Source organism: Mus caroli, unplaced genomic scaffold (genome assembly GCF_978045245.1).
Source record: "Mus caroli unplaced genomic scaffold, Mus_caroli_1 scaffold_14, whole genome shotgun sequence".
Taxonomy (NCBI): Eukaryota; Metazoa; Chordata; class Mammalia; order Rodentia; family Muridae; genus Mus; species Mus caroli.
In genome coordinates this window covers 103,616,610-103,629,766 of record NW_028227269.1, presented here as the reverse complement: position 1 = coordinate 103,629,766, position 13,157 = coordinate 103,616,610, and the positions used below count along the sequence as shown (strand labels likewise).

General features: G+C 52.4%; 1 protein-coding gene across 1 annotated transcript in view; it reads right to left on the bottom strand.

Annotated features, from left to right (window-relative positions):
* Positions 1 to 3,162: 3,162 nt before the first annotated feature.
* Bdkrb2 (bradykinin receptor B2) overlaps positions 3,163 to 13,157 on the bottom strand; it is a 32,226-nt gene continuing 22,231 nt past the window's right edge. The window contains exons 2-3 of the mRNA XM_021179605.3: positions 9,541 to 9,644; positions 3,163 to 6,799 (exon numbers count right to left, since the gene is read on the bottom strand). Coding sequence (XP_021035264.1) covers positions 5,692 to 6,799; positions 9,541 to 9,611 — 1,179 coding nt within the window. The 5' untranslated portion in view covers positions 9,612 to 9,644 and the 3' untranslated portion in view covers positions 3,163 to 5,691. The remainder of the gene's footprint in view (positions 6,800 to 9,540; positions 9,645 to 13,157) is intronic.

The window sequence follows — 13,157 nt, the reverse complement described above, 5'->3', positions numbered from 1 at the left end:
TGGTAAAGTTGAAGATGTCTAGGTAAAATGATTGTAAAGAGGGGACCTCTTCTCATAATTAGCCTCCAAACGCTGACACCATTGCATACACTAGCAAGATTTTGCTGAAAGGACCCAGATAGAGCTGTCTCTTGTGAGACTATGCCGGGGCAAACACAGAAGTGGATGCTCACAGTCAGCTATTGGATGGATCACAGGGCCCCCAGTGGAGGAGCTAGAGAAAGTACCCAAGGAGCTAAAGGGATCTGCAACCCTATAGGTAGAACAACATTATGAACTAACCAGTACCCCTGAGCTCTTGACTCTAGCTGCATATGTATCAAAAGATTGCCTAGTCGGCCATCACTGGAAAGAGAGGCCCATTGGACACGCAAACTTTATATGCCCCAGTACAGGGGAACGCCAGGGCAAAAAAAATGGGAATGGGTGGGTAGGGAAGTGGGGGTGGGGGGTGGGGGACTTTTGGGATAGCATTGGAAATGTAATTGAAGAAAATACGTAATAAAAAAATATTAAAAAAAAAAAAAGAGGGGACCGGGGACCTCTGTACTCACGAAGGCTCAAGACACTGTTTATTGTGGTGCGAACAGGCCAGACTCTGGTATAGAAGTGATTTATGGGATAAACTTCCTGTAGGTCCTGTCTGTCTGTGGTAGACTGTGATGTTTGTTGGTTAAGGCCTGTGCACCCCAGAGTCATTGGGGCTCCCTAACACCCACTAAAGAATTGTAGACCCAGTAAGTTCCGCACTTTGCCAACCTCCATGGAAAGGGGAGGGGTCGGGCGTGGTTCTTAGTTCCATGGGCCTGGCTGGCCTAGGCCTGGCCTCAGTCAAAACCCAAAGACGTAAGCTTTCAGCTGCCGTTCTTGCCAACTCCTGACCATGGCTGTTCATCCGTGACCCCCACATCCTCCCTGCACCTAGATGAGGGACCAGAGCTGTGTGAGGCTTGGCAATGAGGTCAGAGATTGGGTAGCAAAGACACAGAGGTATGCACTACTGAGTTCTATGAAGCAGGCACTTTACCCGCTGAACCACAAAGCCTGTTCTTAAGACAGGAGAGCCATCATCCGTGGCCTCACATGAACCCTAGGGGATCCCCTGGCCTGCTGGGGATATCTCTGCACTTGGCCTTGACACCTCTGGGCCAGAGTGGCATTCCTGCTCTTGACTGGTTTCCTGAGGCCTACCTGGAGCTCTCCTCATGGCTCTGACTTCCTGGAGCCTAGAGAGCGGCCTGTGTGGTGAGACTAGGGTGGCCAGTCCTGCATCCAGATCTGATTACTGTGATTCCGGCTCCAGTCCACGGCTCCTCTCAGAATCATACATGTATTGTGTGTATAAATGAGTGGTTTGTTGTGCCCACATCTCTGTCACCCTGGAGCAGGAATCTCCCTTGGGAATTTCGGATGCAGGGTACTGAGTGTGGGGTGGAGGCTGACAGGAGGAGGGGGTCAGATATCTCCTGAGATCTGCCCAGGCATCTCGAGCCCCATGTAACTGGAGGGTAGAGAAGGAGTGGGGGAGAAGGGGTGGAGCCAGAAGGGTGGGCGGGGCCAGATTGCCAGGGGTCTCACAGGCCATGTATGAATGTGTAGCTTTATTACAAGAGGGTTGGGGAATATAAAAGGTTCCCCTATGAAGAGTGTCCTCATCGACATCCACATCCCCATCATATTCACCACTCTCGCCAACAGCTTCTGCACCAACCATCATGCTCTTTGGGTAGCGTCCCCTGCTTTGTGAGCCACTCTCAAATAAAACCACTAACTGGCATCTCTTGGTCACTGAGACAGGAACCCTGTGAAGCAGCATCATTTCTGCTATCACTGCCATTGCCACCATCATCAGCATTATTAACACCATCACCATCACGGATGATACCATCATGGATGACACTCACCATCACGTATGACACTCACCATCACGGATGACACTCACCATCATGGATGACACACACCATCATGGATGAGATACCATCACGGATGACACACACCATCACAGATGACACTGACCATCACAGATGACACTGACCATCACGGATGACATTCACCATCACAGATGACATACACCATCATGGATAACATACACCATTACAGATACATACCTCACAGACTGGTTTCAAGTCTGTACCAGACACTGTCCTAAACAGTCTCCTACATGAACCTGTTGCCATTTTTCTGACTTGATTGCTGCCATTGCTGACCCCACTTTACAGTTGTTAGAGAGTCAAGTGGGAGCCCAGGGCAGAACCAGAATGGGACTCCACATCGCCATGACTCTGAAACCTGAGCTCCTGGTATCTGCTCTCCATGATCCGAGCCTCCTGGGACTGTAGCCTTGAGAATTGCTGTTGCTGGGAGTGAGGAATGAGAGCTTGGAGACAGCTAACAGTGGGGCGAAAAGCAGTAAGCCAGGATGGTTGGTCACAAGAGGGGCAGAATCTAAAAGGCAGGCTTCTGCACTCAGGGATGTACAGGATGGGGTTCAGTGAGCACTGAGCCCCAGGTGTCTGGACTGGACAGATGGGTGTGTGACTAAGCAGTGCTGTTTGTGGATTCACAGAGTGAATGGAGAGTGGACATGGGACCCGAATGTGAAGCACAGAGACTCCCATGGCTGGGAGGACACATTGTACAGGATGCTCTTGATTTGAGGTGAAGGTCAAATGGAAGTGTTTTATAGATATGAGCGACTGGACTTGGCTATCTCTAACACTATGATATGAGCATCTGAAAGAGGCTTGGGAATGAGCTGTCTATGGAGTAAAGTAGCATGAGGGGGTGGGGATACCCAAAATGTATTTTCTGAAAAGTCCTAATGCTGTTTGTTTAACATAGTCATGCATATTTCAATGCATATTAATAATTATGCAAACTGAATGTCCTGTGTTGTGTGTTGCCCACCACCACCACCACCACGCCCCCATCTAACCCCTAAGGGATGCACCATTGCAAAAGCTTGGAGTCCATTGGTCTTTTCCGTGACAGAAACCTTGGGAACCGAATGTGTCCCTCACCTCCCAAGCCTTTCGACTACCAAAGCCAGTGTCCCAGAGTCAGAGCTCAGAGGTTCAGGAAGTTTGACACAGGGAAACACTATGCAAAATTCATCTGTTTATTCCAGTGCACAGGAGAGTCGTGCGCTTTCACAGAGCGCTCCTCCCTCGTTGGTACCCCGGCCACTTCCTCTGCACAGTACAGAGCTCTCTGCATCTTTCACTGGACACGATTTGTCATCAGGATGTTGACACAAGGCACAAGGGGACTTCCCTCCCACAGACCTAGTTGCAGACCCTGCAGGAACCCAGTTCCAGACCCTTCAGCCACCCCGAGGGGCCCAGGCTGTGGCCAGTCATGATCCTCGCACCGGTAGCTCACCAGCTCCTCTTCTGAGAATGGGGCCCTGCTTCTCCTTCACAGTATGGGTGTGGTTGGGTCCATTCTAGCCTCTTGTTACTTATGTCATCTGTTTCCTTCTTCTGGCTACATGTGTCCTGTGTGCTTGTTGGACTAGTGTCCAGGAAGATAGGGTGGAAAAAGAATTTCCTGGGGTCCACTCTGTTAGGAAATTCAAAATCAGACTGGTGGGGATTTATGGCCTATTTGCCACATAGGCTCTCCCTTGGCTCCAGCCTGTCCAGAAACACCAGTGAAATCTGCCCATCCTTCCCCCCACCCCTCCGTAGCCCCTGGCTATCGAGTGGAGAGCTCCTAAGTGGCTTGGTGTTGGAGGCTGTTTGATATGCTCCTCATATGTCCCCAGGGGCCAGCCAGTTTGTAGCGACATTGTAATGGTTGAGTCTGAAATGCACCTCCCTTCATTCCTGGCTGCTGGCCCTATTTTGGAAAGTGATAGAACCTTTTAGGATGTAGGACCTTGTAGGTGAAAGGTCACTAGGGGCAGACATTTGACAGTCATAGGCCTCCCTGGTTCCAGCCGTGTCTCCGTTTACTGGTCCCCTCTGGAGTATGATGCTCTGTCAGGCACTCTGCTTACCGTACAGTTCCTGCTGCACCGGACCGAAGCCTTTTTTTTTGACACTGAGAGACAAAATAGCCCTTCTCTTTCCCTTAAGTGGCCTCTGTCAGGAAGTTTGTCACAGGTCCTAGAAAGTGACCGATATGGATGCATGGAAAAATTAACTCCCATGGAAGATTCTGGAACTATGAGTATGATGTCTGTCACCTGAGCCTCTGGCAGAGTTGGTGGGGCAACTGTCTCCACTGACACCTGAACTCACCCAAGGCCCCTGGAGAAGGTTCTAACGGAGAACCCAGTGGCCCTGAAGCTATCTGGGAGGCTATCCTCATATCCCTGATGGGAGACCTGCTCAATATGTACGTGTGCTGTCCCCAGAGGTGGGGGTGGTTTGAGTCTCATGTCATAGTTCCCTGGGTGCAGGCAGCTCCACCCACCGTCACTCATGAGGCTATCACTCTGTGGCCATGCAGGGGGTTAGGCCCAGAATTAACACCCTGGCTTAAGTGACCTTGGATGGGTCAGCTGCTCTTTGGTAGTGTCCGTCCCCTGCTTTGTGAGCCACTCTCAAATAAAACCACTCATTGCAGCCCTTGGTCACTGAGACAGGGACTCTGTGAAGCAGCTTAGACTCTCCTGAACAGCTACCAATTTGTAGCCAGGCTATGAGGTGTGGATTCCCTGGGCAGGTCCCATCAGAATTCTTTTTTCTTTGTTTCCCTGCAAAACAAACACTCGCTGTCTCCCGCCCTTGCCCTTCCCGTGGAGCAAATGCTTTGTTGTGTGTGCATAGGGGTGAGATACTAGGAGGGAAAGATAGAGGGGACTGAGGGCCGCAGACACCTGCAGGCAGGTCCTGGGTCTTCCAACACTGAGTGTCCCCACAGAGTAGCTCTTCAGCCTGAGTGGCTTTCTCTGTGCCAAGTGTCCCAATGCGTCTGCGTGTGGTGGTGTGAGTCACAATGCCTCACAGCCATATAACACCCCACTTTCAAAGCCCAGAACACCCTCACATTACAGCCGAAGAAGCAGAGGCAGGGATGAGGCTACTGGCTCACCTGGGCCCTGTGCTCTCCCGTCTCCCACAGTTCCTTGCTTTGGCACACCAGCAGCACCCTTCTCGTTATTCTCCGCTAATGTCAGGGCTCCTATAAGACATTAAACTATGCAGTTCTTTCCTCTTGCCCTCAGTGTATAACGGCGTGTATTCAACAAGTGCTCCATAAATGCTTTGGGGGCTCTTCTTTTGTGCTGTCCACCTTGTCTACAGGTGAAAGGAGCCACCGAACCCCAGTCCCTGGGCTCTTACCTGAGACTCCATAGAATTTAACCTTCAGATGACCAATAAATCTTATACCCTTGAAACTGGGAAATGAGGCAGCCATGCCTACTGTGCATGTAGCCACAGGGCCAAAGCTGGCAGGAGATCTGTCCTTCCCCAAAAGGGGAAAGCTCTGTCACTCCCACCCATACCCATGACCCCTCCACTCATGGAGAATTAGAGCGTCAGTCAGTAAGAATGACCCTGCTGTGCCCCAGGGTACCCATTCCCCACAGCATGCTTATGCCATGAGACAGGGCTGGAGTCACCTGCCTGATTCCCTGGGGCTGCCTAGGATGCTTCAAGCTCCTTCCTGAACCCAGGCTGAGGAGCTCGGGTCCCACCAATCCTCACACACTTGGCAGTAGTCCTGCCTGGTGGCTTCTGTTCATTCTTTCTTCCCTGCCCAGTCCTGCAGCTTGTGGATCTGCCGTTCCACGGAGATTGAGGTTCTCAAAGTCCCCATGGAGTTCTCCATCTGGACGGGTTCTCCCATGCAGCCTCCCTTCTGGCACAGCACCCGGTACACCTCTCGGGACTTCTTCCGGAAGCGCTTGCCCACGATCACGTACACCAGTGGGTTGAGGCCGCTGTTGCTGTAGGCCACGTAGGAACTGATCTGCGTGATGACATCTACAGCGTGCTCGTCCCAGCATCCTGACAGCACGCCAAGACGCAGCAGTGTGTCCAGGAAGGTGCTGATCTGGAAAGGCACCCAACATAACACGAAGAGCCCCAGAACGGCCAGCACCAGCACGGTGGCCTTCCTCTCTGTCTGGACCTCCTTGAACTTCTTCATCTCATTGTTCCTCAGCACCTGCAAAATGCGCACCGTGCAGAAGGTGATGACGCTCAGGGGCAGGAGGAAACCCACCAGGTTCAGCAGCACGTTGGTGAACACTTCCCAGGAGCGGGACGGGTAGACGATGACGCAGGCAGTGACATTGTGGCCCTCTTCGCTGTATTCCCTCATGGTCCTGAACACCAACATGGGTGAACTCAGAAGCAGTGTACAGCCCCAGATCACCAGGCTGTAGAGTTTGGCCCAGCGCACCCCGCGCATCCGGCCCATGGACATGGTCTTCACCAGCGCCAGGTAGCGGTCGATACTCACGAGCATCAGGAAGCAGATGCTGCTGTACAAGTTCATGTAGATCATGGTGTTCACCACCCGGCACAACACCTCTCCAAACACCCAGTCGAAGTTATTGGCGATGGTGATGGCCCAGAAAGGTAACCCGCAGGCCAGGATGAGGTCCGCCGCTGCCAGGTTGCCCAGGTAGATCTCCGCCACAGTGCAGCTGTTCTTGTGCAGGAAGAACACGCTGAGGACAAAGAGGTTCTCCAGTGCGGCCAGCAGGAAGAGGACCCAGAGGAAGGGGGCCTGGATGGCATTGAGCCAACTCCACCACTCGGTGTTTGGGCAGTTGTCCTTCGAAAGGGTCCCGTTAAGAGCAGACCCGAGGACTTGTGTGGTGACGTTGAACATTTCGATGCTGAAAGAAAGTAGAGACGAGACAGTCATATCCTTAGGTCACAAGGAGGGGGAGGGGAGGGGAAGAGAAAACGGGATAGCAGAAGGAGGAGGTGGAAGGCCAGGGAGGAGCACAGGACAGGTGGACCAGAAAGTCTATTGTTCAGCTGATGACTCTCAGCAGCAGTGGGGTGTGGGTTGGTGGTGGGACTCCGGTCTGTGGACAGCACTAGGGGACTTGGACTCTCCAGTCCTTTGAGAGATCTTCCGCTCGTGGGACCAAAGGGACATGATATTTCTTGGTCTGAACTCTGTAAGAATCCTTCCCTGGCTATTCCAATGGTCGTGAATGCCACACCTGGAGCCCTTTGAAGCCTCCACTATGAGATGTGCCTGCTGCCTTCTCATGCCTCTTCCCTGTGGGACTGTGACCCATCAGCTCCTCAGAGTGGGGTCACAGGTGAGCCATAAATTAGACCAGATCAGTGATGCCATGCCAGGTGGAGAGACTGCAGCCTGGCCCCCCCAGAGCATAGCCACCTCCATGACAATCTGTGTTTTCTAGCAGAGGAGAACCTTGTGCCTGTGCCCACTGGTAGCAAAGCACAGAAGGTGAGCCAAGGTTGCTTGGAAAGAGGAAAGGCGAGACTTTGGCCTGGTCCTCCTGGGGCCGAGTCCTGGTCACCGTTTGGGCTTGGTAAGCTGCTTAATATTTTTGGACCCCTAACCAGTAAGATGGGAATAATATCGAAACATGATTATAAAGATTCACTAAAAAGCCTAAAGCACACCCAGGGCACGTGTGACTAGTCACCCGCAGAGTGGGGGATGGGAGGACCCTTCCACTGTGGGGCAGGGGAAAGGAGGCACTAGGCAGAATGATGAGAAGGCTCTGCTCAACATCCTGAGGTTTCTCAGGAAGAGCCCCAGAGTGTCTGCTGGGCTGGCGCTATCCTAGAGCCAGGCCGGGACCTGTGACTCATGGTGACATGGCTTGGATCCTGAGGTGTCTAGAGCCCCTGTAGCTCCTGTGTGGATAAGGAGTTTGTTTTTCTCCTAACAGTCATGGACTCCTCTGTGATGAGTCCTAGGTAGGTGGTGATTTCAAGAGGGCACAGACCCAGCATCCCTCCTCCCTTACCATCATCATCATCACCACCATCACCATCACCACCATCATCATCATCACCATCGTCACCATTGTCACCACCATCACCATCACCACCATCACCATCACCATCACCACCATCACCATCACCAACACCATCACCATCACCAACACCATCACCATCACCATCACCATCACCATCACCATCACCATCACCATCACCATCACCATCACCATCACCAACACCATCACCATCACCAACACCATCACCATCACCAGGAATTCTGGAGCTGGACCCAAAGGAGACTTTTTAAAAACCTCCAGACCAGGGAGAACAAAGCTGGAGTATGGACCCATCTCAAGTCCATTTTGGGGTCACGAAGTGAGATTAAATTTTGGAAGGTGGTCCTGGGTATGACAGGGATGTGTGTGGAGGGAGATATGGGAGATGAGACTGAACAAGGGAAGAAGAGAGGGTCCCCACTGTTGCCCTGAGGATATTATGGAGGGGCCAAGGGGTAAGCTGTGTGCTCTGGAAAAACACCTTGCTACAAAAAAAAAAATCCTCCCAGTCTAACTTTTCTTCCTGTGGATGTGGCTGGATGTAGTGAACCACTGCTGACCCACAATGGCAATGGGGATATGTGACTTCCAAGGTGGGGGCCATTAAATGCATTGCAGCGTCTTCCTGAACTTGCAGGAAGCCAGACACCCTCAAGTGCAAGGGGAGTCGCCAACCCCAATGCAGCCTGTGCTGTTTCCATTCTCATGACTCTTTCAACTGAGCCTGGGCATCACATGGCAGAGATGAACCCTCCTGTGGGCTGCCCTACACCATGACCTTTGGTATTGGCTCTTCTTTTGGAATCTTCCAGATGTCTTCATTCCAACCTTGTGCCCATTTCTGCAGACATAGAGAGCCCATATTCTTTTTTTTTTTTTTTTTTTTTTGTTTTTTCGAGACAGGGTTTCTCTGTGTAGCCCTGGCTGTCCTGGCACTCACTTTGTAGACCAGGCTGGCCTCGAACTCAGAAATCCGCCTGCCTCTGCCTCCCGAGTGCTGGGATTAAAGGCGTGCGCCACCATGCCCGGCTGAGAGCCCATATTCTTAACAGCAGTTTGGGGGAGGTATTTGCTCACTGGAGACTCACGTGTACCACCGGGGCCACTTGCTATTTGTTCTGAGGGCCAGCACTCTGAGAAAACCCAGCAGTGCCAGGAGGCTGCCTGGCCAGTGAGCACTGAGAGCCGTGGGGACAGTTCCCAGTGGCAACTGCCGCAGGATGTTGAGGATCAGTTAGGACCCTCTTCTGTGCTGCCAGCACTGGTCCCTCAGGATGGAGGCCCTGTCTCCTGGCTCTACTCTGACTCAGTTTCCCCAAGGCTTCCCTTCGTCTTCAGTCTTCCAGCAGATGTCAATTCCATGGCGACCCTGTCTTCACAATGACTGGGAAATCCCACATGCGATGAAGTGTCCCCGTGCCTTCCCCCAGTCCTACAAAAGCCACTCCTGCTGCTCATGACAGGGCTGTGGGGACTAATGTTAAAGCTTTGGTCCTTGGGCCTAACGTGAAACACCCCTTCAACCATGACCCACAACAGGACACTGCCCGCCCTGGAGTGACCGATGGTGAGCTGGAGATCCCCTGACTTACCCAAACGAGGCCGTGGTGGGCATGGGCTCATGCACCGACAGAAACCCGAGTAGCTTCCAGGAGCAGGGCATTTGGACGCCGGGCAAAGACGAGCGAGGATCCTCCTGGGGAGTCAGAGCAGAGGATGTCATTAGCTGGGACGAAGGTCAAAACACACCAATCTGGGCTGGAGAGTTGGCCTGAGTGGTTAAGAGCACTGGATGCTCTTACAGAGGACCTAGGTTCAAATCCCAGCCCCCACATGGGAGCCCACAACTGTCTATAACTCCAGTTCCAGGGGATCCGACATCCCCTTCTTGCCTCTAAGACACCAGACACACACATCGTATATAGATACACACATTAAAAAGTAATTAGTTGAAAAAAAAACCTATCCTCCATGAGGGTGAAAGATGGGGTCTTGGGCCTTCTCTGGACCCATGCGGCGTGTGGGCACACATGGTGAATGTAGGTACATGCTCTATGTCCAGGAAAGCTTGCAGGCTGCAGAGAAGAGGGGGATGCCACTCAAATAGTCACCAAGGTTTGCCCAAACAATGTTAACTACAAGGCCAATGGCTTGGCTGTGTCCCCAGGAGGCTCGTGTGAAAGCCTGGTTCTTATAAAAGGTGATATCACACGTTCACTCTGAGCTGTCCTCCACAGGCTCATATTCTGAATGTGTGGTCCCAAGGGGTGGAGCTATTTTGGCATGCTGTGAACCTTTAGCGGGTGGGGATGGTCCCGCAAGGGCTTGTCACTTGGGGCAGGCCTCTTGAAGGTCATATGCAGCCCTGGTTCTGAGTGACTTTCTGCTCCTTGTCACATGCTCTTACTGCGTGACCTCTGCCTAGACAGACCCAACTGGCTGAAACTGTGAATCTGCCTAAACTCGCCTCTGCTCAGGTGTTTCTGTCAGGTGTTTTAGTGTATCTGACCTCCACACTGTCCAGGACTCCGTGTGACATGACAGCTCTGCCTGGGAGTATGTAGAAAACTGGGGTACATATGTGGGTGTGCATACGTATGTGTATGTGGGTGTACTACAGGTCTTGTACTCAGCAGCCAGTCACTCCTAAGCTAGAAGATTCTGGACATCGCAAAAGCACCCAGGCTCTCCCAATTCATATGTGTGTGTGTGTGTGTGTGTGTGTGTGTGTGTGTGTGTACGCCAGTGCAGACAGTAGCAGGGGAAGAAAATGTATCGGAAGGCACTCAGATGACACTGGAAGAGATTTACTGGAACCTCCCAAAACCAGGGCCAGGACTAGAAACTCAGAACTAAGTCTTTCTGCTTCTCCAAAAAAGGGAGGTTGGGAAAGAGAATCCCCCACAGCCAGCCTTTCAGAGACCCTTCCTGACTCTTTAGGGGGAAATCCAACTGGGCGTCTGAGACGCTGAATTTGTGGCTCTAGGTTTAGCATACATTAAGAATGACCGAGGCTGGGGGTGAGGCTCTGTTATCCAGGAGAAGGGCAGAGATGCCCTTCTGCCCTGGAACTGGCTAGTCTGTGGCTGGGTGCTGTTCATCTGGACAGTGACAGCTCCTGGAGACCTTGGGTCCTTGGTCTTGGTGGCCCTGGGAAGGTGTCCAAAGCCCCCATTGACCAGTATGGCCCAGTCAGGCCCTGCTTTCAAGATAAAAGCAAAATGTGTGTTCTCTCTTGCCCAACTCGCAGGCAGCAGGCGCTTTACTGCCCAGGGGACTTGGCAACTACAGGCTACTCCCCTGCTTCTGTATATCTGGAAGCTGCCTGACTGGGACTCTGGTGTGGGTTCTCCTGGGCCCTGCTCCAGAGCATCCCCTGTTCTCCACTGCCTTGGGCTTGTCAGGCCCCTTGGGACCACTCCTGGGATCCTGCCATCTGGCCTCCCAGTGGGTCTGGCTAGGAGTACAGTCAGAGATGTTGGCAACCTAGCTCCCTGTCTTGGGGGCCTGTAGGGTCCAGAGTTTCTGGCCTTCACCAAGAGCCCACTGTCTAAAGGGGGAGGGCAGGGAGTGCAGGCCATGCCATCTCAGGACCTCACGTGCTCTCTGTACTCTAATGTGAACTGGCTTGTCAACCTCTCTAATGCCACCAGCCTGAATATACCTTCTGGCTCCCACCAGGGTCCTGACAAATACAGTTTGGGAGAGCAAGTTCAGATACAAGAAGAATGTTTAAAAAGGACAAGGAGGAAAACTTGGTGCTCACGACAGTGGCATGTTGTGCTGCATGTGTGTGTGTGGGGGGGGGGAAGCAGGAGGGGGTAGGCTCTACAGATGCCGATTCTCAGGGATGGGATGAGCCTGAGTTGACTCCTGCAGACACTGGGAGCTGGAGCATCTAACATTCCAATTGTCTTGCACGCTCACGGTGGGTGGTGTACTGGCTGGTTTTATGTGTCAACTTGACACAGCTGGAGTTATCACAGAGAAAGGAGCTTCAGTTGAGGAAATGCCTCCATGAGATCCAACTGTAAGGCATTTTCTCAATTAGTGATCAAGGGGGAAAAGCCCCTTGTGGTGAGACCATCCCTGGGCTGGTAGTCTTGAGAGAGCAGGCTGAGCAAGCCAGGGGAAGCAAGCCAGTAAGGAACATCCCTCCATGGCCTCTGCATCAGCTCCTGCTTCCTGACCTGCTTGAGTTCCAGTCCTGACTTCCTTGGTGATGAACAGCAGTATGGAATTGTAAGCTGAATAAACCCTTTCCTCCCCAACTTGCTTCTTGGTCATGATGTTTGAGCAGGAATAGAAACCCTGACTAAGACAGGCGGCATCTAGGCATGCAGCCCAGCTAAGGCAGGGAGTTGGGGGTGGGAGAAGAAAGCTTTGGTTTTTGCCTGCTCACTTCATTCATCCTTGTTGTTAAGTATGTCTACTCTGTCGCTGCTGCAGGCTGTCACTGATGGCACTACCCAGCTTTTTTGGGGTGTCCGACGTGGACTGAGAGTCAGAGGCTCTCTGGGAATTCTCCAGGCCTCTAGCACCAGATTGGGTCTGCCGGAGAACCGACCTTGAGGTTTTCAGCCTCTTCAGAATAGAGAAACAGGCATCGTTGGACTACCGGGATCATGTATGTCACATAAGTGCTCTGAGAAACCTCCTTTTAATAGCCATCATTCTGTCTGTTCTGTTCCTCTGGTGACTCCTGACCAACGCAGATGTAAAATCCTCCACGGGGCTGATAACATGAAAGTCAGCAGGCAGCCTTTCCCTCCAGTGCACTGTGAGGAGGGGATAAGTCACTGTCAGTCAAGCGCTAGCTCTTGGTCAGTAATCTGCTTCCTCTGCACCACCAGGGGGCGCCCTGCTTCAGCCACAGGAACAGGATGGGGCAGGATTGAGGGAGGGGCCCTTCCTCTCAGCCTGCTCTCCGGTCCACAGCTCATGTTTGGCCCTGATTTCCTATTTGGGTGGACACTGATTTCACAGGGCTGAAGGAGACGGGCAGCCTGACGATCCTGGGGAATCACTGAGGCTATGTTCTGTCTGTGTTCCGAGGGGCAGCTCTCCTATACTTCAGCATCTCAGCAAAAACCATGTATGTATGTGTACCTGTATGTGTACCTGTGTGCGTCTCTCCGTGCATGCAAAGTGTACCCGGGTGCCCACCCTATGCCACACACTATTCTCAAGGGAGGCCCCTGTCTCCTTG